At 37.0% G+C, this 26967-nt stretch overlaps 1 protein-coding gene across 1 annotated transcript; it reads right to left on the bottom strand.

Moving 5' to 3' along the window:
* Positions 1–2335: 2335 nt before the first annotated feature.
* Positions 2336–14162, bottom strand: LOC137401125 (arylsulfatase B-like). The gene is made up of 10 exons (XM_068087492.1): positions 14041–14162; positions 9627–9783; positions 9335–9463; positions 9018–9126; positions 8744–8924; positions 5790–5865; positions 5554–5712; positions 4670–4860; positions 4307–4469; positions 2336–4159 (listed from the first exon to the last, which is right to left on the bottom strand). Exons 1-10 carry the CDS (start codon positions 14131–14133, stop codon positions 3927–3929), a joined length of 1491 nt encoding a protein of 496 aa, XP_067943593.1. The 5' UTR covers positions 14134–14162; the 3' UTR covers positions 2336–3926.
* Positions 14163–26967: the final 12805 nt, after the last annotated feature.

The raw sequence follows: 26967 nt of genomic DNA, 5'->3' as shown, positions 1-26967 counted from the left end.
AAGTATCAAAAAAGAAAGAGAAAGTGCTACTAGTATTATAATAAAACAGATAGAAATAAGTCATGCAATATAGACTCGAGTTGATAGCCACGCAGCAGAGATATTTGTAGAAAGTTACGATATGCCTCACTATTCTCAAGGTTATATACAACCTGCAATGAATGTTCACTTAGGAGACATTCTAGAACAAGTTCTATATAGCCCAGTAGAATACCTCTGGAGCCGTTCCTTTTAGCGAGAGCTTCATCTTGAGCGCGGTACCACCTTACCATCTCTCTCAAAACTGAGTGCTGCTGGCTGCCTCTCTACAATTACGTAAGGCAGACAGACGCTTAGCTGATATCAGCTATTATCGTACTGGTGGCAGACGGCAAGGACTGACCGACTAGAAATAAACTTTGAACCTGATAACTAATCCTTTGAAGTCTCGAGTTGTTTATTTCAGTGACCAGCTTAGCCTCAGCTCCTTTCAGAATAGTATGTCACTCATAAGTGCTTATTAAAATAAGAATATCTGGTTAACGAATTGTGTAAGATTGTGCCAAAAAAGTATACCAATCTTGTCAATGATGGGTTACTAAAAGACAGAGAATTCTAAAGTTATCATCTCGATGGTAGATTATCTTCTCAATGCTGGCCACTAATCCAATAGGTGTTCAGCACTAACCGCTCTGTTGTTACGACCCGAGTATGTAGGGTTGATAATGCTCTGATACATGCTATCGAGTTATAGGCATGACAAGAGCTTGCTCTTTGGCGCTAGTAACTAAACTGCCATGATATTGCTATCTGACGCTAGTAACTAAACTGCCATGATATTGCTCTCTGACGCTAGTAACTAAACTACCATGATATTGCTATCAGACGCTAGTAACTCAACTGCCATGATATTGCTCTCTGACGCTAGTAACTAAACTGCCATGATATTGCTATCTGACGCTAGTAGCTAAACTGCCATGATATTGCTCTCTGACGCTAGTAACTAAACTGCCATGATACTGCTCTCTGACGCTAGTAACTAAACTGCCATGATATTGCTCTCTGACGCTAGTAACTAAACTGCCATGATATTGCTATCAGACGCTAGTAACTCAACTGCCATGATATTGCTATCTGACGCTAGTAGCTAAACTGCCATGATATTGCTCTTTGGTGCTAGTAACTAAACTGCCATGATATTGCTCTCTGACGCTAGTAACTAAACTGCCATGATATTGCTCTCTGACGCTAGTAACTCAACTGCCATGATATTGCTATCAGACGCTAGTAACTAAACTGCCATGATATTGCTCTCTGACGCTAGTAACTAAACTGCCATGATATTGCTCTCTGACGCTAGTAACTAAACTGCCATGATATTGCTCTCTGACGCTAGTAACTAAACTGCCATGATATTGCTCTCTGACGCTAGTAACTAAACTGCCATGATATTGCTCTCTGACGCTAGTAACTAAACTGCCATGATATTGCTCTCTGACGCTAGTAGCTAAACTGCCATGATATTGCTCTTTGGCGCTAGTAACTAAACTGCCATGATATTGCTCTCTGACGCTAGTAACTAAACTGCCATGATATTGCTCTCTGACGCTAGTAACTCAACTGCCATGATATTGCTATCAGACGCTAGTAACTAAACTGCCATGATATTGCTCTCTGACGCTAGTAACTAAACTGCCATGATATTGCTCTCTGACGCTAGTAACTAAACTGCCATGATATTGCTCTCTGACGCTAGTAACTAAACTGCCATGATATTGCTCTCTGACGCTAGTAACTAAACTGCCATGATATTGCTCTCTGACGCTAGTAACTAAACTGCCATGATATTGCTCTCTGACGCTAGTAACTAAACTGCCATGATATTGCTCTCTGACGCTAGTAACTAAACTGCCATGATATTGCTCTCTGACGCTAGTAACTAAACTGCCATGATATTGCTCTTTGGTGCTAGTAACTAAACTGCCATGATATTGCTCTCTGACGCTAGTAACTAAACTGCCATGATATTGCTCTTTGGTGCTAGTAACTAAACTGCCATGATATTGCTCTCTGACGCTAGTAACTAAACTGCCATGATATTGCTCTTTGGTGCTAGTAACTAAACTGCCATGATATTGCTCTCTGACGCTAGTAACTAAACTGCCATGATATTGCTCTCTGACGCTAGTAACTAAACTGCCATGATATTGGTCTCTGACGCTAGTAACTAAACTGCCATGATATTGCTATCTGACGCTAGTAACTAAACTGCCATGATATTGCTATCTGACGCTAGTAACTAAACTGCCATGACATTGCTCTCTGATGCTAGTAACTAAACTGCCATGATATTCTATCTCTTTATTGAAGGACTGAGTTTAACTTGACATAAAATTGGTGAAGTGTATATAAGAACAGTTGTACTATAACAATGAGGTAACTAGGTTGGGTTAAAACTATTCAAATAAATCATAACAAAACAGAAAACAAAGAAAAGTTTGCTGTAGCTATTGGTGAGGAGAAAAGAGCAACAACTTGACTCGCTGTGCTGATTAAGAAATGCTCAGAAACACTCGCGGTTGTCTGCTGTCGCATGCGCTCACATAAATTATGATCAAAATCTAACAAAAGGTATAAAAAAAAACTTCATAAAATCATTTTGATTTTTGAAAGGTCTGTGGGAACTGTCTGTCCTTGAGTGAAGTTGCAATTTGCTGCCATTAAGGTGAAAAAGTCAATTGAGCCAATGATATACAGCCCCCAAAAAGATAGGCGACAAGCATCATGTGGGCGGAACTTAATGATTGAGCTCTGTTGGGATTAATCCGAACACGGCACCCAAACAAACAAATATGCTGAATAAAGTCCCTCGTAAATTTACAAATATGAACAATAGTGGCTATTTTACTGATCTGCTGGTTTCATTTTGTTGTCAAATAAATATAGTTGCCCAATACTGTCACCGTTATGATCAGTCAGTTGCCATTCACAAGCATTCACGATATCAATAATCGCAATCGTAAAATAGCCCAAATTCGGTTTTGTATTTAGATTTTAAGTATGAAAACTAAACTCCACAGCTTTGCCTGCAGTCCCATCTTATTGGCCAGGTAAAACAATGTGACAATGATGAAAGACTTTGTCATTTTATATTAGGGTTGGCAAAATAGTAATAAAAAACTAGAGAAAAAAAGGCCATTGTTCGGGTGATTTTCTGTAAATTATATTTAACTTTAAGCATATACTACGACACCTACCAATTTCAAAACTAGTAAAAGTAGATAATTTGAAATGTTTTATTTTCCATGGATCCATTTTTTAGTTAGGTGTTACCCCTACAATGTAGAAATTCAAGGTTTGCTATTGTGAACCGCGGGGGGCCTACTGACTAAATGAGCTAATGATACGATAACAGCGAGTCGTGTTTTCCAAAACCTAATAAGGCAACGCGACCGCCCCACGAGAAGTGTGTTAGCTCCGAAACCCAGGCTAGCACAATTCTAACAGAGCACGATCATTAAACCCGCTATATGATAGCCGTCGCCTATCCTTGGGGAGCTGTATAGCTTGGGGGGCTATACAGCCCCCCAAACCCTATCCTTGGGGGGGGGCTATACAGTTCCCCCAAACCCTATCCTGGGGGGGACTGTATATCATTGATTGAGCATAAAATATGCGAGTGTGCAGCTTAGAAGAGTTGAAGTTAAAATTTTAAACTAAACTGAGCAAATAATAATAAACAAAGACTAAAATAGCTTCTCTTGTTAAGTTTCAAGCCAAAGGTGAAGGACAGCTATTGAGCGCATAAACAATTCATCTAAGAATAAAATGCGTAAAAAGTATAAAATGCGTGAACGGCACAAAGACATATACAGGTACAAGGTGCTAAAATCAGAGGGCCGACTACTGTATCGAGTATCTCTTACTGTTACAACTAGTCATTACTACTATAGCCACGGGCCCCAAACGCCCCCATGAAGCGCCGGGTTGCACCGGTTGTCAGCTGGTGGGTAATTAACAGGAACAGCTGTAGCATTCCAGATAGCGAGCCGCTTTAATAGCATTTCTACTAAATGAGGCTGTGATTGGCTAAGATCGTGCCTCTCCTCAGGGTCCTTGACTATGTTGAACAGATAGACATTCTGTGTATCATTACGAATACCTCGTGGGGCTTGGTAATCTGTAATAAGTGTAAATCCAAAGCAAATAGAATTATTCAGAGTGCATTTGTTGCAAAGAGATGACAAATGGAAGTGAATGGAGACTAATACGAACAAAAATACTAAGAGATTAATATAATTCGTTAAAAATCTTTGTTCCAACTCACAATAAGGGGACGTGGGCTCGGGCACCCATCCATCTTCTCCTGGGTTACCAGTTATTATTTTATAGTCACCGTATCTGAGAGCAGCCTGAACTGACGTGTTGAATATTGGTGACACGGAGTGACCTTTGGCTGGCAGCATAGGGTCTATGTTATACAGGATCTCCTGCAACAGAATTATAAGCAGGTTCTATGGCTGGTCCATATTTCATGTTCTCTCAGAGTCAAAGCTGACACCTGACAAGTAGTCACAACAAACCTAGCAATCAAAACTAGAAAGAGGAAGCGACTCTACCTCCTTTAAAATAGCCTTAGCGCAGCTTCTTATTCTACTAGAAGTTATGACAGTGATATAACTTCACCAACCTTTCGGGGACTAGGTGTATTCCCGATGATGGACTGCCACATGTCATATCCATCTGGTCTGGTGCCATTCAGAGAGCCACCTGCCAGATGTACCAGGGTAGGAAACCAATCACTGACATGCATCAGCTCTCTGTGCACCCTTCCTCCTTCCTTTATGAGCGGGCCGGTAACAAATGCCACCCCTTTTATCCCTGAAAGCCATAGTAACTCAAGCTATATACACTTTCATTAGCTAAAGTCATCTTTTAATCTATCTGCAAAACATATAATTAAAATTGTAGTAAGGTCATGGTAAGGTCATGTTGTCAGTAAAAATGTGATGAAGACACATTACCATTATTATGCTGATGTCATCGGTATTGTTCATCGCTGCTCAATTTAATTGTTACTATAATAAGAGACGTGTCTATCTGTCTGTTCAAAGCCACGCTAAGAACATCAGGAAAAAATGCACCGCACTGGAATCAAATCAAAACAATTGGAGTCCCAGCCAAGCGCACTACCAATTAAGCTATTCGACCCCCTTTTGGAATGAGGAGTAATTGTGCAGATATATGATGATATCTCTGAGGGCACACAGGACTGCCAGCATCCTAGTACTATATGCAACCAGCATTTAGTAGCCTAAGCTTATTTACGCACACTTGATAGATCAATCCATGATATCTTGTTGAGGTTGGCTAACTATATAGAACTGTTGGCAGCACTGCCTTCATATTAATAAATAAACGGAGCAAAGAGAGACACTTACAAAAGAGAATGAATCACAAAGTCCAACAATTCCCTAGGGGAACAAGTCACAAACCACAAAATGATAAAACTGCAGCTTGCCTGATAGCGGTTCATTTGACCGGGAAGAACCTCTAAAGATCTCTCAATCTTACCTCCTTCGAAATAAGAGCCCTTATTTCCTCTCAGAGGAGCATTATTACCGCCAGCGTGAAACTGGCCACCATTATCTGTGGTAAAGACGAGTAGGCTGTTTTCCCAGAGTCCTGAGGACCTGAGGGTGTCTGTGATGTTACCGATGGCCTCATCCAGAGCTGCAACGATATTGTAATATACTAATATACCGCTGCAGCTATACAGGTGTTAGGAATCACTCGTAAAAGATGCTGACCTGCCACCATGCCCGCATACGTTCGTCTGTTGGAGTCATGGATATAGGAAAATTTCTCAACATAGGTGTTTGGCACCTGTAAAAGGTACAAAAGACATTGAGCAGTAAATTACATGGATACGCCCTCTTCTAGAGTACGTTTCCTATGAGTAACTCTTAAAGGGCTAAAGGGTAACATAGAAACTAAGTCAATCACCGGTTTATCTTTATTAACTGTGGTGTTTACACACTGCAGGTCTTTACCCGCCTTCTATGTTCAAGTGTGACACATGCCAACCTTTATTAAGTCCACCATGCCATGTCTTAGTAGTTGACATTTGTAGTTCACTTACATCTATCTGTCACTTGTGCCTACTTGTCACTTGTCTACCTATCATTCCAGCCTACCTATCATTTGTGCCTATCTGTCACTTGTACCTACCTGTCACTTGCCTACCTATCATTTGTGCTTACCTGTCACTTGTGCCTACCTGTCACTTGCCTACCTATCAATTGTGCCTACCTTTCACTTGTGCATACCTGCCTCCTGTGCCTACCTGTCTCTAGTGCATGCCTGCCTCTTGTGCCTATCAGTCATCAGCCTACCTGTCCATTGTGCCTACCTTTCACTTGTACCTACCTGTCACTTGTCTACCTGCGTCTTGCGCTTACCTGTTACTAACATGGATGCCTACCTGCCACTTGTGCATATACATAGTGGAATGTATAACAAGAATTACATGTGTTCACTTAGAGATTCATTACACAAACTCTGGTTAACCTGGAACAGGAACCAGCTAAATATTTTATCAAATACCACATGTAATAAAACTTTTTAAGAGGGCCTTTGAACTTGCAAGAATGCCATAATGATCTGTAAAACGCACACAGCAAGTGAATAGTTCTTTTTACATAAACTAACACAAACTGTTATTATAGATGGTGAATGTTACATAGCGTCAGTACTGTATTGTCCTATTAGGAGACTCTGGAACCATCCGGAACACTTTTCCTCTGTCAAAATCTACGAAATTGCGAAATCAGCAGTGTACATAGTGGAAGTCATTACGTGGCACTAAAATTCACAGGCCCGTATTCCCTGAAGCGGCTGGGCAGCTGAGTCGCCCCAACTTTTTAGTGATCTTACGCGGCTAATTAGTAAGAATTTCAGTCTAAGCTCATTCACTTGGAATTTCCAACAACTAATTACCTAGCGCTCTAGCGCAACGTTGCGCTCTAGCGATGAGGTGGAGAGGCTCACTTATCTAGTACGTATTGGTTTTGCCTACCACCAATGCAGTGAGCGAGAGATACTTTTCTGCATTGAAGCGAATCCAAACATCGATGTCGAACACCATTGGCCAGGCTGTCTAAATAATCTTCTAATATTACACATATATGGAGATGTTGAAATAGATACAGAATCAGTTGTGAAAGATTTCTACCATGGACACATTGACAGAAGAAGAGCTTTTTAAAGGACAAGTGTCAGGCTATAACACTCAATCTTCTATGTACACATGTACATGCATGTTTGTGTCTGCAGGCCAAGTTTGTTGCTCATTGTACGCCTAGGTAGCCATAATTTAAACATAGTAATTTTTAAGCAGGCCAAGTAATCTATTTGTTGTCTTTCCCTGGTGCGTGTAATATATTATTTAAACTTATTTTTATAACTGAAACAGGTGCTCTTAAATTTTGAAAGACAAGTGTCAAGCTATAACAATCAATCTTCTATGTACACATGCACATGTATGTATATTTATGAATGTATATGACTACATGTATATTACATGTAGTCAAACATGGATAACTCGAAAGTCATGGGACCGAGCAAAAGTGTTCGAATTATCAGAGCGTTCAAGTTATCAGAGCACTGTCACAAGTCCATGTATTTACTTATTTATTAGTAGATACATATACAAACTATAATATAAATCAAAAGTACAACTGGCTTGTTTCAAATTAAATGCTTCTAATGTAAAGTTTAAAACGTTTTTATCAAAAAGTATAGGGATTTTTCTATCACTTGAGATTGGTTTGTTGTTTGAGGTGATGTTATTGCCAGGACGTTTTTTAGATTGACATTGGCAAAACTTGATCGTTGTTGAAATGCTCAAAAGAAAAGACATCTTTTTCTTTTGAGTGTTTTACCCACGATCAATTTTGCCGATTTTTCTTGAAGTTTATGCAAAGATTACCTCACTTTACCTCGCTTCGGAAGGGCGATCGTTAAGCGGATGTTTGGTATAAATCAAATTTCACCAAACCTTTAGAAAAGTCGTTGACAAAAATATGTTGCCGATGGTGGTAATAACGACGCTTATGAATTATGAAAAGTTGAGGTTTACCTCTATGGCTTAGAATAAAGTGATTTTCTAAAGCGAAAACAACCGTTTCGGTAGCCGTTGGGCAAAAAACAGTTCGAGTTAATAGTGTTGAGTTCGAGTTATCTATAGCAATTTATCATTACGTGGGAACTGACCAAAGAAACCGTTCGAATTAACCATGTGTTCGAGCTATCCGTGGGCGAGTTATCCATGTTTGACTGTATATGGTTACAACTCAAAACGATGTAACTCTGTAGCTAGCTCTCTTTGCAAAACTCGAAATTACTCACATTGGCAGAACCTGAATATCCACCTTAAATAATACAAGATACACTTTTAAATGCTCTAACTTTGCTCTTAATTCTCAAAATTTTCTCGGGGGAGGGCCCCCGAACCCCCCTTCTACGGGAGGGTGCTTCATCTCTCCTTCCAGACCCTCCCTGCACGGCCGAGTCGGGGCTTCTGCCCTCTGGCAACTATTAATTGACAGTTTCCTGACCACTTTTTCTCTGGACAATACAGCCCTGCATAGCGCATGCATAAAATAACCGTTTTTCAAAAAACCAGTAACTTTAAAGCAAAGGCCAACCAATGGCAGGTCATAGTTTATGGGCAGCGGGATTCAAGGTGGTGCAAGCGACTCACCTCCAAAGGTGCATGGACACTTTGGTATGGAAGGTAGAGAAATAGTGGCTTGCTAGCATTGTGCTTCTCTATGACGTTCTGGGCCCTTTTAGTAAAAGCTCTAGCAGAATATTCGCCAAAGGAGGCGTTATAAGGATCCAGGTTCTCTCGAAAATCCAATCCAAAGAAACCACTTGAGGATCTAAATACATGTAGATACCAGTGACAAACTGAACCATAGGTTTGTCTGGAGCAAACATGCACCAGGGTAGCGTTAAGTTTAAAGAACACTCACAGCTCGTGGGTGTAGTAGTCTTCAGCCCCGAGCAGGTAGCCAAAATAGCTGTCAAATCCGCGCTCAATGGGCGTAAACTCCTTCCTGTAGTGCCCAAGGTGCCACTTCCCTAAAATTAGTTTCCATGGTAAAACGCCTACAGGGGACAATGTCCTGCTACAATGTAGGTACAGACAGTCTGGATTATGATTAACCGTTTATGAACAATCATAGTCTTTGCTCCCTAAAAAGCTCGTCCATAATACACTGAAGCATTGGCTCCTTGATCAGACTATACTTATGGTTCACTAAAACCTTTATCCTCTGGTACAACATACCAATGGCATGCGTGCTGTAGCCTCGCTCTCTGAGCTTATCAGCAAGAGTTTTGTCTTCCAAAGGCAAGCCAGTTGGCACGCAGGGGAGGATAATGAAGTGCTGTAGTCCGGTGTGGATCTGATATCTGCCTGTAAAATACGTATGATGCTATCACTACGACTGAAAATACCATAGAAAGCATCAGCAAAGGTAGCAGTCAGCTGCATGCGCTTAACAGTAGCAAACAAACTAATTAACTGTACATATTTGTTAAGAGCAGACAACTACCAGAGAGACTGAGCTAACAATTACCAGACAGTAGGTTGCTTCGAGAAGGAGTGCAGATGGGTTGGACGTAGTAGTTTTCAAGTTTCACACCTTCTGCGGCCAGCTGATCTAACACTGGAGTCTTCAGTTCGCTGCCATGGTAACCAATGTCGTTGTATCCGTAGTCATCGGCAACTATTAGCTGTAACAAATGATAGATATAGCGACTGTATACTTCGGAAAGCGGTACACTTTTATGGTAAGATACAGTGGTGTGCATAAACTTGGAATCACCAGCTAAATCTTCAAATATGTATGTTTATATGCTGTTGTCTAAGAAACTCTTTGGAGTTAAGTGCCTCAACCCCATCAATATATATATCATTTGAAAGGGAAAATTCTGAAGAACAAGATGATGCCAAATAGTCAAAAATATTCTCAGATTTTTATCGCTGGGGTGGATCTACCGAAAGGCAGACTTATTGCAGGCTATGAATGTTGTTAGTGAAAACTGATAAAATAGGATACAAACAAACTCTTTTATACAAATTGGTGGCCCTGAAAAAGGCCGTTGGGTTATTGTTGGTCTTCAGAAGGACTGGTAAGGTGTCTTGAGCTGAGCATTAGTATTTTATTGGCCAGCCCTTGCTCTTGATCACCATCTGACACCGTCGAGGCATGCTGTTTACCAACTTTCTGAGCTCTTCAGGATTAATATAAATCACTCAAAAATGATTGTGTTAAATCAATCAATGCATTGTTTGAAAGCACATCTTCTGCTGATCAGATTGATATATAATATCTGGCATGGCATCATAATTGGTGGGAAAATACATGTAGAAAGCAAATGGAAGATCCATTCGATATAGAGTGAACAAAACAATGTGATTCCAAGTTTATGCACACCACTGTAAGTTTGTATGTTTGAGTGTAGAGTCTGTAGACACAATAAAATTTGGTACCTGAGAAGATAAACTTAGATTAGAGTTGTGTCCTCCATATTCAAACAGGAGAAGAAATAGCGAAAATACCTTCAACAGTCTTGTAATGCAGACATCCAACTTACATGTATTTCTTCACGGCAATAACAAGTAGACAACAGAGTCAACCAGTGAGAGGCTAGTATGTACCATAATACCGTCTATTCAACGGATAATCAGGAAAGAACCCACCCTTTAAAAGCTAGAGGGATCAAGCATGGACTCCTTAACTAAAAAGGCCTAGTGCAACCAGTTGGCAGAGGTCTATGTACTTAGCCCTAGAGTCTCAGCCAAAAGTTGGTGTCAGAATGAATGAGAAATTGAAATGAAACTCTAGATCTGAGTCTAGACGTGTATCATAGGCTAACAAACAGAAAGGGAAAACGCTAACTAGATTCAAAATAAAAACCAAAGCGAGCCATAGACATTCAATAGACATATATTTTCAACAGCTATCATAATTAAATTCCAATTACTATATGCATTGGCTTCACATAGCAAAAAAAGTTTCCATCAAGAGATTTTGGGAATATACAGTTGCAAAACTTATGAAGATCATTAGTCTAATTTCTACCTAATTATTACTCATAGGCTTCCCAAATATAGCAGCTGAGTCTAAATAGTGACTTTATACATAAATGGGCAAGTAATATGATACAGACCTACACTACATAGAATATATATAATATAATCTTAATCTATATATATATTTTTCACAGTCCGTCTGTCTGCATTCCGGCTATAGCTATTAAAATCTTGATATTAAAATTCCGCATTCTGATGAAATTGAACTCACGACGAATGCATCTCCACGTTTCTTATCCAGACGCTCTACCACTGAGCTATAACGGCATATTGACCAACAAAGTTTTCATATACCGCATACCCCAATTATTTTAGCCCTGCGCCCACGTGTTATGATGCCTCTGTTAAGAAATATTTTGGGACCCAAGTTTATGCAACACAATGCTTCTTCGTTTTTTTTTCGTTAGGGCTAATTTATTCCGCCCCACGAAATCGACAATAATTAATCTCGAACTTAAAATTTGGCGATTTGTGTACTGATTATTTACAGTGGAGCTTTGGTTTTCGAACGCTTTGGTTCTCGACCAACTCGGTTTTCGACCGAAGATTTTGAGATTTGTTCGTCTTGGATCTCGAAAATAAATTCGGTTCTCGACCAAACCGAGCATTGCATTGGAATTGGAAAAGCTCCAGAAATAGCATGGAAACATTTGTTAACAAACGGAGAAGCATTTCATAAACGCTTCATAAACTCTTTACAAAAAGGGAGGAACCATCTGAGACAACATCTCCTCTACCAAAGAGATTGTCTAGGGAGAAAACCTCTCCAGTCGAGTTATCCTAAATTGTTTTGGAGGAGAATTCTCCTTCAAGATGTGAAATAAACGTGCCATTGCTGTTTATATTTTCTTTTTTCTACAATTTTTGATGTAACTTATCTGTTGCATATTTTGCTGTTTCATTATCAATTTTTGTAATTTTTGGTATTGTATCTTAACCTTTGATGTTTTTGATGTTTTAAGAGCAAAACATACAAAATGTTTACTTTTTTTCCATCATCATAAATAGAAAACCTTTTATTAAAATTAAACACGATCTATATCCACCCGTTTTTATTTATAATATGCAGTATACATTACGGCTTATGGTGTAAGATGTTGAAAAAATACTTTACTGAAGTCGTTTTCTCACCTTAGAATGGATTAAATTTTACATACATTTATTCTAATAGGAAAAATCATTTCGGATCTCGAACAACTCAGTTTTCGAAAAACCTTCTGGAATGGATTATGTTCGAGAACCGAGGTTCGACTGTACATTATTAAAATATATACGTCAATGAAAGTTATGAAATTTTAAATTTACAGTTGTTTAAAAACCTTTACATTTGTTTTATTTATTACTAATTTAGTTGTCCTGCACAAAAATTGTTCCTCATGATATGAAGTTTGAAAGTTACAGTTGTTTGACAAAGTTTAAAAACCTTTACATTTGTTTTTATTTTATCTCTTAATTTATTTCAGCTACACAAAACACTTCTCTCACGATATGTAGTTTGAAAATTAGAATGGCAAATGTTGTTATATGTTAACTACAAACCAATTTTCTGACCAAAGACTTTTTTATTACCCGGACAACGCCGGGTAGCACAGCTAGTCCTACATATAAATAGAGTCATGCAATACAGGCACTTAAAGCAAAGAGAACATTGGTCATTACAATTGAATTCCTATGAGCTTCTGCTGAGTATCCTGTGGTTATTCCATTTTACATATAAACAGACTGAGTTATCAGATGGTACCACCCATTAAAGTACTAACTTATACAGTTTAGTGCCTGTCTGAAAGTCTATACGAACCACAACTAAAACTTAAGGTATAAGACTAGACCAAAATGAAGATGGTCATTGTTGCACTGATGGCCAGCTATGATAGTGATTTTTGCTATTAAAGCTTATGTACATAACATGGTCTAATTGTTTATTAGTATATGCACTGACGATTTGACCTGTTTAATTTTTTCCATTATATCATTATACAAGGTGAAATCATGATGTCACTTTCTGGAATCCTGTTCTTTCAACTTTATATTAAGAAAACTACTAGACAAATAGACAAAACTTGTTCAAATAGTGGGAAAATGAACTATGGTGTTGCAATTGTACCATTTTATTTTTATTGTTGATAATTAGTTTTAATACATTTATACAAATAATATTGACTCATTTTACGAGATTGTTCATGAACATGTCAGTGTTAGTAGCGCACAGACTCTAAGGAGAATGGCATATGCTTCAATTAGTTGAGAAGAGCATCAGAATTGAAAATGATTTTGAATATGACGAAGACGTTTTTTATCGATAACCAGGCAGGGATGAAGCTCTCAGCTTTTCATCTTCCAAGAAATATATTGCAGGTAACTTTTTCATTATGTATAAAGACTCCAGCATGATGAGACAAAGGCACCCAATGTGGTACACTAAGTATTTATGTATTCATTCATCAAATACTACTTCCATCCTAAAGAACCTTTACCCACTTTTATACAATGATTTTGATATTTTTAGAAAGTAGCGCATCCAGACTCTTGGTAACTCGATAAAACGATTTCCTACTCTAATTTTCCAGCATCCACCATTTCGCTTCCGTACATGTATTTATCAGCAATAAATGTGGAGCGTTGAGATTTTTTTGCTCAGATATCAGACGGCAGCACGAACAGCTTTCGGTTGATCTGTAGAAATCGTCTTACTGTGACAAAGGACGCAGTATAGGGCATTACAGGATAGTGCAATGCTACCTTGTAAGGCTCGTGTTAAAACTGTTTACCATTTTGATGCGTTGAAATAAGATTTGCAATGAATATCGTGAATAAAAAAAACCCAAACAGGAGCCAGACGGTCTCAGCAATCAAAATGTGCCTAAATGACACGAAACAACAACGGTTAAACTTACGATAATATGAGGAGGCCGTTCAACTGGCAAACTAGATGCAAGAAAACAATATAGTACCGCAACACACAAGTGTAAAATTGTACAAAAAACCATATTTATTAAGCCTCTTAAATCAGCGCAGTGTGCCAATTGCGAGTAACTAATTATATAGTAAATAAGTAGTACTCAAAATAACAGAAACAATAACCTACTTATGTATAATTTTAACGATGTCGTGAAGGGCTATTTCAGTTTCCCGCATCATTCATTGCATGTAGAAAAGGATCTCGGTCTAGCTTTACATTACACAACAAAAAGCGTAGTTGCTAAATATAGACAATTGAGTTTTGTAGTTTCCGGGTAATTGTGTCCCTTTGTGTTGTTTTTAAAAAGTGTATCAAAAAAATTAATATCGTTTATTTATAAAATAAATTTAAAAAAATTTAATTAAGTAATTAACGTAAATAACGTAATAAAAAGTTATTATGCGCTTACAGTTAAACTTAATAAAGATAAGTATTCAGCACTTGAAAGTAAGTAGGTCTAAAATGGTTAGACTCAAAAATGCCTTACATTGCGCCAGAGTACGGCCCCTGTCGTACGATTGTTAGAAACTCACATCGTAATAACTACTCACGGTAAGTTGTGGGAAGCTGTCGATGTTGATCAGGAGTCGCACTAAGTGCTTCCAAACCCTGGCCGCCTCCGGTCCAGACAGTTAACAACTGCTGGTACTGGCATAATTCAATCAATAAAGTTTTTATAAAAGCATTAGTTCCTCTAATACAGTGGTTCTCAACCTTTAATTTGCTTTTACCCCATTGCAAAATTTTCAAATACAAATTCCCCCTGGAAAAAGTGAAGTGTGAACCTATAGGCCTACTATATATTGTATTCACTAAAAGGGCTACACAGGTACATATATGTAGGTCAGCAGCATATATACATATACAGTATTTATTTGTTAAATAACTGAGAGTAACATATATAGTAATAAATCACATCAACATTATTGTTATTCCGGTACACTCAACGGGTGTGGGGTGAGATTATGAGTTTTAACGAGACCGCTCCTGCTGATGCCTCTATGCAAGTTTTCACAAATCAGGCTTTGTTTCTATAATGCACATCTCAAGTCGCTCTCAAGGTCAAGTCGATTTCTTTTCTCATTTTTAAGGTGCAGCATTGATGAATATCCTAGTACGCATAGGGTTTTCATCAATGCTGAGAGATTTTTACGTGCAGCTAAATGGCATCAGAATCATTATTGCCTTTTTAGCAATGAGTAGAGAATTTTTTCTCGCTGAGAGCCAAAACTGGTCAATAGACATTGATCTGAGATCATCTTTCAGTGCAGAAATGTTAACCAACTCAACAAACTCCTATTGTAGCTCCTCTAGAATTTCTTCAATAGTGCGTCGAAATGGATTTCGTGTGATGTTGAGCATCTTCTTTTTTTTCTGAAGGTAGCTCAGGGAAGTAACATCCAAATTCTGTTATAAGATCGAACAGGTGTTCAGTAATGGTTGCCACTAGACTACCAAGAGCAGGTTTTGTGTTCCAATAATTCAGTGAGTGTGGAAAAGGATACCGTGTTCCCAGTGCAGGTTCGTGTATGCCACAGTACCAGCTTTGCTTTGAAAGCATCAATGCTGTCATGAAAGGCAAAGAAATGATGATTGCTCCCTTGTAACTTCAAGTTCAACTTGTTTAGCTAGGCAAATGTATCAACCAGGTATGCAGTCTTAAATACATAGTTATCAGCTTTCATGGCTGCTAAAAGTTCATGCTGGCCTTTACTTTCAAAAAATTTCATAACCTCGGACATATGTAGCTCAAAGAGCCTGCCTAACATGTTTCCTTTGGACAACCACCTCACTTCAGTATGAAATAACAAAGTTGTAAACACGATATCACTTTCAGAACATAGTGCTGAGAACAATCTGGTATTTAGTGCTGATGCTTTGATGTAATTCACAACTGTTATGTTCACATCCAAGTTTGATTTCAACGCTTGTGGAAGAGTTTTTGATGCCAATGCTTCACGGTGAATGAAGCAATGCACTCCTTCTATATCAGGGTTCTTCTGCTTGATCTGTTTTACAAAGTCTGATCTAAATCCTAACATAGCAGGTGCTCCATCAGTGCATACACTTATTAACTTCTCCCAACCTAACTTGGCCTTTTCAAAGAAATTTTCAACTATTTTTAACACATCTCTTGGTGAAGTTGTTCGAAGCAAGGGCTGACAAAACAGAAACTCCTCTTCAATGGATGTGTCATGCACATATCTACCATCCACCAGTAGCTGGGAAAGACTGGCAACATCAGATGACTCATCAAGTTGTATGGCTCAGAATAGGGATGCTTTAATCTTAGCAACTAATTTCTCTTCAATACTTGCTGCAATATCATCAATGCGTCGCTTCACAGTGTTGTTGGATGGTGGGATGTCTTAAAATTTTTGCCCAGCTAGTTTTCAAAGTACTATCGATGCGCAGTCTAACATACATGGCTTGATCAAGGTCTCTCCTATTGTATGTGCCTCTTTACACTGAGCAATACGGTAGGAAACAGCGTATGAAGCTGTAATAAGTGCATTACTATGAGCATAGAGATCTCCACTTGCATCAAGTCGACTTCTCTTTACTTGCCGCTTTTTGGACTAAAAGTAATTCCGGTCGTTCTCAGCTAGTGTGGATAAGTTTTTGCGAGTTTTGCTTCAACTGAAAGGGTTTCATGGAGTCATTTGAGAAAGTTTTCAGGCATATCACACATTGCGGAGGCCGACGACCGTTTTTCATAAGCTACGAAAACCCATAATCTAAGTAACTCTCAGTGTAGGTTCGTTTCTTTGCCTTTGACATCTTGCACTAATTAATAGTTGTAAAAATAAAGCGGTGGCTGAAAAATATTATAAACGACCTAGTATCTGTTTGTACAATAATAATCATCTGGACTGTATTAATATTTTTTATTTAATCTACTACTATAATAGATACATGATTATGTGACTTATTTGCAGAAAAGCAAGTAAGACAACATGAGTGAGAATAGGAAACAATAATGTCAGCATAGATGTAATTATACTTGTGCAAAGAATCTTACAGATTTTTTTCTTTTACATGTGATGCAGTAGTTGACAAGTGAGTGTGTCCTTGTGTCAAATACATGTGCACTGTGAGCAGCACAATTTCAAACTAAGCCTTAGTTTGACCTTAGTTACTAAGGTCATTAATTAAGGTCAAGCTGGCTTATCGGAATTTTTCCAAATTGTTGGCAAAGATTATTACATTTACAGTACCTACATGCAGGCTGTATTACAATGAATGTACAGTAAAAGGTACTTGGTCTACTACCTCAGCCAGAATATACATGTAATAGAAGAGTAATGAGAACAGAAAACACATCTAGGATTTTGTTAAGGCTTAAAAGCGCATTCGTAAAATGTGAAATTATAAAAACTAAAATTCCCCCCTTTAAAATGCCAAATTCCCCCCTAGGGGGGAATTCCCCCCAGGTTGGGAACCACTGCTCTAATATGTCTATCGCTTGCGATGTCATCGCTGCAATTGTAACTGGTCTAGACTTACATAAGATTTTGAGAAGTGTCATTAAGTTTTAAGTACAATCATGTACTTTCTTAGTATAGATCTTTAAAGGTGTTTCTACTAGCCTTAAAGACCTCCAAGAGTTGAAAAACAACTACACTCACTCAACCTACAGTATATCAGTGTAAGGTCTACCCAGCCACAACATGACCAAGACTCATAATGAGCATAGAAAAGACAATCAATCTGAAATGAAAGCTGATGACAAAACTAAGACAGTATTTTTATTAGCAGCTGCTTCAAAGCAATATCGTCAAAAGGAAAACGTGTCAGACAAGGATATAGAAAAAAGCGAATAATAGAAAGCGTAAACGTAAGAAAAGATGAAAGTGCTATGAAATTACCCAATTGTAAGTACCTTTATACATTAAATGTATATATTAAACCGCCATTATACATTAATTTGAAATTTATCTCTTGTTATAGTATGTAGATTTTACATGCTTTGCAGACGATTTACCACAACTTATCTATTTTATACTTATATATTATATGTACAATTATATGTACATATAATATACTAGAAATTCCCCTGTTATACAGCCCATGACCAATGTGATAATGGAAAAAACAAAGGAGACTGCTAAAAGACGAACTGTAAAGAGATTGGCTGGCAAGGCAGATTGGTCAACGCGTCGATGAAGGACAATGATGTCAATTTGTTGTAGTTGGCGAGGTAAATTGATGATATGACCTCTGAACCCAAATTGGCCACCACGCGGAAGACGGAATATTGACATTGTAGGATTAACCTTAGCAATGAGTAACTGCTCTATAAGTGTAAGAGAAGATAACAATTCAACAGATGGACCCGGGTCCATATTGTTGGCTGCACTGAATTTATTAACAGTGTCAGGTCTAACTTGTTGGCACGTATGACATAGTTGTATTTGAGCATTGTATGTAATGAAATGTTTCTCATTACATCGAGTACACATGAGCTGTGATATGTTGTTCTCAAGTCTGCCTAGAAAGTTGTTACGCAGTTCTTAAAAATCAGAACAATCTATAGATTGAAAATGAGGAATGTGATGAAGGGGGGCAGCATTGAGAGGAGCAATATTGTTTTGTGCAATATTTTCATGGTCAATGATGTCCATAAAATCATGATCGTCATCTGGAAACAAAGGGGCTGCCAAGTCCATGTCATTTGCATCGCCTACAACATCTACTAAAGAATTCTCTGAATCAGATGAGTTGTTGTTATTAATTTGAGTAGCGTGTGTTGTTGAACATTAGCATTTGATGTTGATGGTTGCTGTGAGGACCAATTGACTAATCGAGAGACACGTGACAGCCACTGCGTCCGCGACGGCCACGACATAGTGTTCTGGGAAGTTGTATGTCCATGATAGTTGTCAAGTTGTTTTGAAATTAAATTCAAAAGTCAATTATGCAAAGCAAAAGGTTGTATAAAAATCACACCTGATCTACTACTATCTCAAACCTATGCTTTACAACAAAAAAATAAATATTAATTAAAGCTGTAGGCCGAACCTACTTTACTGTATGTAATTCAACAACAGCAATAATGAAATATGTTTATGATATCTCTGAAATGCAATATTAGAAGTAAAATGGCAAGTTGCTGTGTAATATACACAGTTTGAAAGTTGGTTGTGTTGAATGTAGAATGGCTTTGATAGCGATCTGTAACAGAAAGCGGGCATCAGCATTCACGCATCTGGAAGTTTTCTGCAAACTGGAGCAAAATAAAAAAATGTTCTTGTCATAAAGGGGCATTGTAGTTCGGCCCTTGCTTGTACATAAGAAGTAAAGAATTTTGGCTAACATTCTAAATAATTTAATGAAACCTTCGGTAATTGGACAAAAAAAACATAGGCTGATAAACTATGTACCACAATTTCGTACCCGTAAATCGGTCTACGACTCAAACGGTTTACGTTTATTACAGAAACCTTCGGACAAATAAACTCGAATAATTATTCTTATAATTAAATCTTATAATAATTTTATAAAATCGAATAATTATTCTTATAATTAAATATTTTTGCAAGATATTAAAAACGGAAAGATATTAGAAACCTTCGGCAATTGGACAATGCCATAGACTGGTGAAATGTGCACGTTTCTCTCGTGAAATGCGTACGACTTGTTGGTTCTACTCTCTGTCGCACGGCCTTATCGGCGTTTCGTTGGCCGGTCTTAATTTTGATTAAAGAAGGCTTGTCATGGTTTTAATGGCAATTTTAGGCCAAATTAATTTGTCTATTTATGTATAATCCGATCAGATGGGTTAGTTTTAGGATATTGTCTACAAATTTCAAAGACTTGGTGACATATTTAAATAGGTTTATATATGTTTTGTATTGCTATTATACTTAAACGACTCCATTGAAAAATGGTTAAGTTTGTTGATGAGGTTTCGGTACAAGGGTTTGCGACGGCCGTTCATGAATAATTTTCGTGAGTTGTGTGCACATATGCATTTATCATAAATTTATCATTTTATCATAATTTGAAAAACATTTCGATTTGTGAAATGAAATTATTGCCAATAAAGTACTATATATATATAAAGCTCTCAAACAATCGCTTCGCTCGTGTTTGGTCGTGGGATAAGTATTATATATACGGATATATTGTACATACTTATATATGTACAATATGTATGTATATGTACAATTTTCTATTTGGCAGCTTTTGTTTGCAACTTTAAAATGTGTACAACATTTTTTTATCATGTGCAAAATTTTTATTGTAGCTGGTGCCTTCGGAAACAGACAGTCAGAAGGTAAAGCTGTCAAAAGACTGCAGAAAGCTTTACCTAACCGCCTTCGTAGATCTAGACAAGCTGTGCGCAAGCTGGCCCTTCATGTTGGAGTGCAGTTAGCTGAAAAAGTGAGAGACAGTGATGAGAGACGTGGCAGGCAGCCAATTACTAATGATACTGTTTAAAAGGTTCAAACTTGCTATTTAAGAAATGATACATTCCGACAAGCTCTAGGTATGCAAGATTGTAGATGTGTCAATGGAGGAATGGTTCAGAAGCGCCATCTTTACCATAGCATCAGTGAGACACATGAGCTCTACAAGGCTGAGTACAATGACACAAACCTCATAAGTAGAACTAAGTTCAAAGATCTTAGACCTGCTCAAGTACGTTCTCTAGATGATATGCCTCATAATGTTTATGCGTGTTCAATACATGAGAACATGTTGATATGCATTTCTGTGCTAGCTAAGAACCATAGTTTACCATCTAGTAGTCGTGAGTGAGTAAATACCAATGTTTGTGATTATAGTAACAAAAGGTGTATGCATATGATTGATACTCAGTGTAGTGATTGTAAGACAGTAAAGGATTTCTAGTTGGGTTATCACAGACAATGTGGACACGCAAGTAGTTTAATTTCAGTGGGAAAGAGCTGACAAAAAGGTTCAAAAGGTAAGGCATAAAGGTTCAGTTAATGAGCTAATGTTTACTGTAAGAGCTAATATTAATAGCTAGTGTTTACTGTGATAGCTAGTATTAATAGCTAGCTAGTATTTACTGTAATAGCTAGTATTAATAGCTAGCTAGTGTTTACTGTAATAGCTAGTATTAATAGCTAGCTAGTGTTTATTGTAATAGCTAGTATTAATAGCTAGCTAGTGTTTACTGTAATAGCTAATATTAATAACTAGCTAGTGTATACTGTAATAGCTAGTATTAATAGCTAGCTAGTGTTTACTGTAATAGCTAATATTAATAGCTAGCTAGTGTATACTGTAATAGCTAGTATTAATAGCTAGCTAGTGTATACTGTAATAGCTAATATTAATAGCTAGCTAGTGTATACTGTAATAGCTAATATTAATAGCTAGCCAGTGTTTACTGTAATAGCTAGTATTAATAGCTAGCTAGTGTGTACTGTAATAGCTAACACTAATAGCTAGCTAGTGTGTACTGTAATAGCTAGTAATAATAGCTAGCTAGTGTTTACTGTGATAGCTAGTATTAATAGCTAGCTAGTGTTTACTGTAATAGCTAGCATTAATAGCTAGCCAGTGTTTACTGTAATAGCTAGTATTAATAGCTAGCTAGTGTTTACTGTAATAGCTAGTATTAATAGCTAGCTAGTGTATACTGTAATAGCTAGTACTAATAGCTAGCCAGTGTTTACTGTAATAGCTAGTATTAATAGCTAGCTAGTGTTTACTGTAATAGCTAGTATTAATAGCTAGCTAGTGTATACTGTAATAGCTAGTATTAATAGCTAGCTAGTGTTTACTGTAATAGCTAGTATTAATAGCTAGCCAGTGTACACTGTAATAGCTAGTATTAATAGTTAGCTAATGTTTACTGTAATAGCTAATATTAATAGCTAGCTAGTGTTTACTGTAATAGCTAGTATTAATAGCTAGCTAGTGTTTACTGTAATAGCTAGTAGTAATAGCTAGCCAGTGTTTACTGTAATAGCTAGTATTAATAGCTAGCTAGTGTTTACTGTAATAGCTAGTAGTAATAGCTAGCCAGTGTTTACTGTAATAGCTAGTATTAATAGCTAGCTAGTGTATACTGTAATAGCTAGTATTAATAGCTAGCTAGTGTTTACCGTAATAACTAGTATTAATAGCTAGCTAGTGTTTACTGTAATAGCTAGTATTAATAGCTAGCTAGTGTTTACTGTAATAGCTAGTAGTAATAGCCAGCTAGTGTATACTGTAATAGCTAATATTAATAGCTAGCTAGTGTTTGCTGTAATAGCTAGCATTAATAGCTAGTGTTGACTGTAATAGCTAGTATTAATAGCTAGCTAGTGTATACTGTAATAGCTAGTATTAATAGCTAGCTAGTGTTTACTGTAAGAGCTAGTACTAATAGCTAGCCAGTGTTTACTGTAATAGCTAGTATTAATAGCTAGTGTTTACTGTAATAGCTAGTATTAATAGCTAGCTAGTGTATACTGTAATAGCTAGTATTAATAGCTAGCTAGTGTTTACTGTAAGAGCTAGTACTAATAGCTAGCCAGTGTTTACTGTAATAGCTAGTATTAATAGCTAGTGTTTACTGTAATAGCTAGTATTAATAGCTAGCTAGTGTATACTGTAATAGCTAGTATTAATAGCTAGCTAGTGTTTACTGTAAGAGCTAGTACTAATAGCTAGCCAGTGTTTACTGTAATAGCTAGTATTAATAGCTAGTGTTTACTGTAATAGCTAGTATTAATAGCTAGCTAGTGTATACTGTAATAGCTAGTATTAATAGCTAGCTAGTGTTTACTGTAAGAGCTAGTACTAATAGCTAGCCAGTGTTTACTGTAATAGCTGATATTAATAGCTAGCTAGTGTTTACTGTAATATCTAATATTAATAGCTAGCTAGTGTATACTGTAATAGCTAATATTAATAGCTAGCCAGTGTTTACTGTAATAGCTAGTATTAATAGCTAGCTAGTGTATACTGTAATAGCTAGTATTAATAGCTAGCTAGTGTATACTGTAATAGCTAGTAGTAATAGCTAGCTAGTGTATACTGTAATAGCTAGTATTAATAGCTAGCTAGTGTTTACTGTAATAGCGAGTAGTAATAGCTAGCTAGTGTTTACTGTGATAGCTAATATTAATATCTAGCCAGTGTTTACTGTAATAACTAGTATTAATAGCTAGCCAGTGTTTACTGTAATAGCGAGTAGTAATAGCTAGCTAGTGTTTACTGTGATAGCTAATATTAATAGCTAGCAAGTGTTTACTGTAATAACTAGTATTAATAGCTAGCTAGTGTTTACTGTAATAGCGAGTATTAATAGCTAGCTAGTGTTTACTGTGATAGCTAATATTAATATCTAGCCAGTGTTTACTGTAATAACTAGTATTAATAGCTAGCCAGTGTTTACTGTAATAGCGAGTAGTAATAGCTAGCCAGTGTATACTGTAATAGCTAGTATTAATAGCTAGCTAGTGTTTACTGTAATAGCTAGTACTAATAGCTAGCCAGTGTTTACTGTAATAGCTAGTATTAATAGCTAGCTAGTGTATACTGTAATAGCTAGTATTAATAGCTAGCTAGTGTTTACTGTAATAGCTAGTAGTAATAGCTAGCTAGTGTATACTATAATAGTTAGTATTAATAGCTAGCTAGTGTATACTGTAATAGCTAATATTAATAGCTAGCTAGTGCATACTGTAATAGCAAGTATTATTAGCTAGCTAGTGTATACTGTAATAACTAGTATTAATAGCCAGCTAGTGTATACTGTAATAACTAGTATTAATAGCTAGCCAGTGTTTACTGTAATAGCGAGTAGTAATAGCTAGCTAGTGTTTACTGTGATAGCTAATATTAATAGCTAGCAAGTGTTTACTGTAATAACTAGTATTAATAGCTAGCTAGTGTATACTGTAATAGCTAGTAGTAATAGCTAGTTAATGTTTACTGTAATAGCTAATGTTAATAGCTAGCCAGTGTTTACTGTAATGGCTAGTATTAATAGCTAGCTAGTGTATACTGTAATAGCTAGTATTAATAGCTAGCTAGTGTTTACTGTAATAGCTAGTATTAATAGCTAGCTAGTGTTTGCTGTAATAGCTAGTACTAATAGCTAGCTAGTGTATACTGTAATAGCTAGTATTAATAGCTAGCTAGTGTTTACTGTAATAGCTAGTTTTAATAGCTAGCTAGCGTTTACTGTAATAGCTAGTACTAATAGCTAGCTAGTGTATACTGTAATAGCTAGTATTAATAGCTAGCTAGTGTATACTGTAATAGCTAGTATTAATAGCTAGCTAGTGAATGCTGTAATAGCTCACCCAATCTCTGTAACTTAATGTGTTTTTTTTACAAATTTCAAGTCGAGAATCTTAAAATTAAGGCATGTTTTGGTTGTATGTTGTTACCTTCTGTTATACGTTAGTCTGTCACCACATGAAAGAGTTGGAGTGCCAACTCAGTACAGGATACATGTAGTCGCTATGTTATAGCTTTCTGTCAGTCGGATCTCAGTTTGCACGTAGGAACTCAGGCTTTACTAAAGCAACATGCATTCATATGCTTTCAATCCATCATTTTAGCACGGTAATTAATACTGCAGCTCTTGTGAAAGAACAACCAACTATTGGCCATTGCCGGTAATGCATATCCATCCTACAGAACTTGGTTTCCTTCATTCACCAAGACTTCACTCAACCCTGACTGGATGTGAGAACTAGTGTCTCAGTTTACTAATTCTGTTAAGCGTATTATGCATACTACATATATTTTATTTGTATTATTTCTCTCTGGTCCCTTAGAGTAACTGTAGCAGTTTTTTTCTCAATCCCTATTATTATATTTAACTAGCTGTGCTACCCAGCGTTGCCCGAGTATTAAAAATCCGCTTGAAAGTAATGAGAGTTGCCTACCATTTGCTATTAGCCTGGCAGACTGCCAATGGATAATTTTAGTAAGCTAACTAATGACAATCACTTATGCAAACACCCTGCGTGGTATTCAAAGCCGTTGGGTATGTGCTCTCATATAGTGACTTATATCGGCAAGCTATCAACTTATTCTTTTTGACCTATTGGGTAGGGCCTCGGACTGGTGAACATTAGGGTCTGAGATCAAATTTTCTTTGCTATGGATTCTTTTTTCTAAGATTTTAATAGCTATAGCTGGATGCATACATACAGACATACTTTGAGAAATATAGACTGAGGTGTCAGATAGTATCACCCATTAAAGTACTGACTTATACAGTTTAGTCTCTGTCTGAAAGTATATACGGTCCACAATAAAACTCAAGGTCAAAACGAAGATGGTTATTGTTGCACTGATGGCAAGCTATGATAGCAATTTTTGCGATTAAAGCTTATATACATAGCATGACCTATTGGTTTATCGGTATATGCACTGACGATTTGACCTGTCTAAATATTTTTTCCATTATATCTTTATACGAGGTAAAATCATGGTGTCACTTTCTGGAATCCTGTTATTTCAACTTTATATTAAGAAAACTACTAGACGAATAGACAAAACTTGTTCAACTATTGAGAACATGAGATATGTTGTTGCAATTGTACCATTTCATTTTTATTGTTGATAATTAGTTTTAATACATTTATACTAATAATATTGATTCATTTTACGAGATTGTTCATGAACATGTCAGTGTTAGTAGCGCACAGACTCTAAGGAGAATGGCATATGCTTCAATTAGTTGGAGAGCATCAGAATTGAAAATGATTTTGGATATGACGAAGACGTTTTTGATCGATAACCACACAGAGGTGAAGCTCTCAGCTTTTTATCTTCCAAGAAATATATTGCGGGTTACTTTTTCATTTTGTATAAAGACTCCAACATGATGAAACAAAGGCACCTAATGTGGTACACTAAGTATTTATGTACTCATTCATAAGAGACTACTGCCATCCTAAAGAACCTTTCATCCACTTTTATACAATGATTTTGATATTTTTATAAAATAGCACATCCGCACTCTTGGTAGCTTGATACAACGATTTCCTACTTTTTTTCCTACAATTTTCCAGCATCTACCATTTCGCTTCCGTACATTTATCAGCAATAAATGTTGAGCGTTGAGATTTTTTTGCTCAGATATCAGACGGCGGCACGAACAGCTTTCGGTTGGTCTGTAGAGGTCATCTTACTATGACAGAGGGCAAAGTATAGGGTCTTACAGGATAGTGCAATGTTACCTCGTAGGTGTTAGGTATCAATTAGGACCGATGTCACTTAACTAACTAGTAATTAACTGTATTTTATCTCACACATTTACATAGACATGTACTATTCTTACACTACATTTTACTTGCTAATATTTTTGGCTACGGTCAATCATATTAATTGTTACAATCATCATTATAATCAACTTCTTTTTTCTGTTTGACTCGATATACAGCCAAATATATGTAGAATTAAACACCGAATATTATCTTGCAAAACTTGTGTATTTTATTGACAACTAGACATAGGAAATTATAGATGGCAACACCAAAGTATAACTCTACAGGTTATGGGCCCAGGAATCGCCTACATTCCGATAGAGAGACACGATCATGCGATATATAGGAGACAAGATTTTTAAACTATCTCTACTCTTGTGACACTGACATGCACGAAGCAATTCTTTCACTGGACGTAAACAAGACAGATTCAGAAAACTTTGCTGATAAAAACAGAAACGCAGAGCTAGTACAAGGGTTAGATGCCAGATCTCTGCAACTTATCATGAATGACGCTCGAAACGATGGCCGTAAAGCTCTTGAAACCTTACGACAACATTTCGCAAGCACCGCAAAACTGAGAATTATGCCATTATACGAAGAACTTACGACAATCGTCATGCGAGAAACTGAGGAGGTAACAAATTATTTAATACGAGCTGAAA

This window comes from Watersipora subatra, chromosome 7 (assembly GCF_963576615.1).
Source record: "Watersipora subatra chromosome 7, tzWatSuba1.1, whole genome shotgun sequence".
Taxonomy (NCBI): domain Eukaryota; kingdom Metazoa; phylum Bryozoa; class Gymnolaemata; order Cheilostomatida; family Watersiporidae; genus Watersipora; species Watersipora subatra.
Note: the sequence above shows the minus strand (reverse complement) of the source record. Positions and strands in the feature narration are given on the sequence as shown.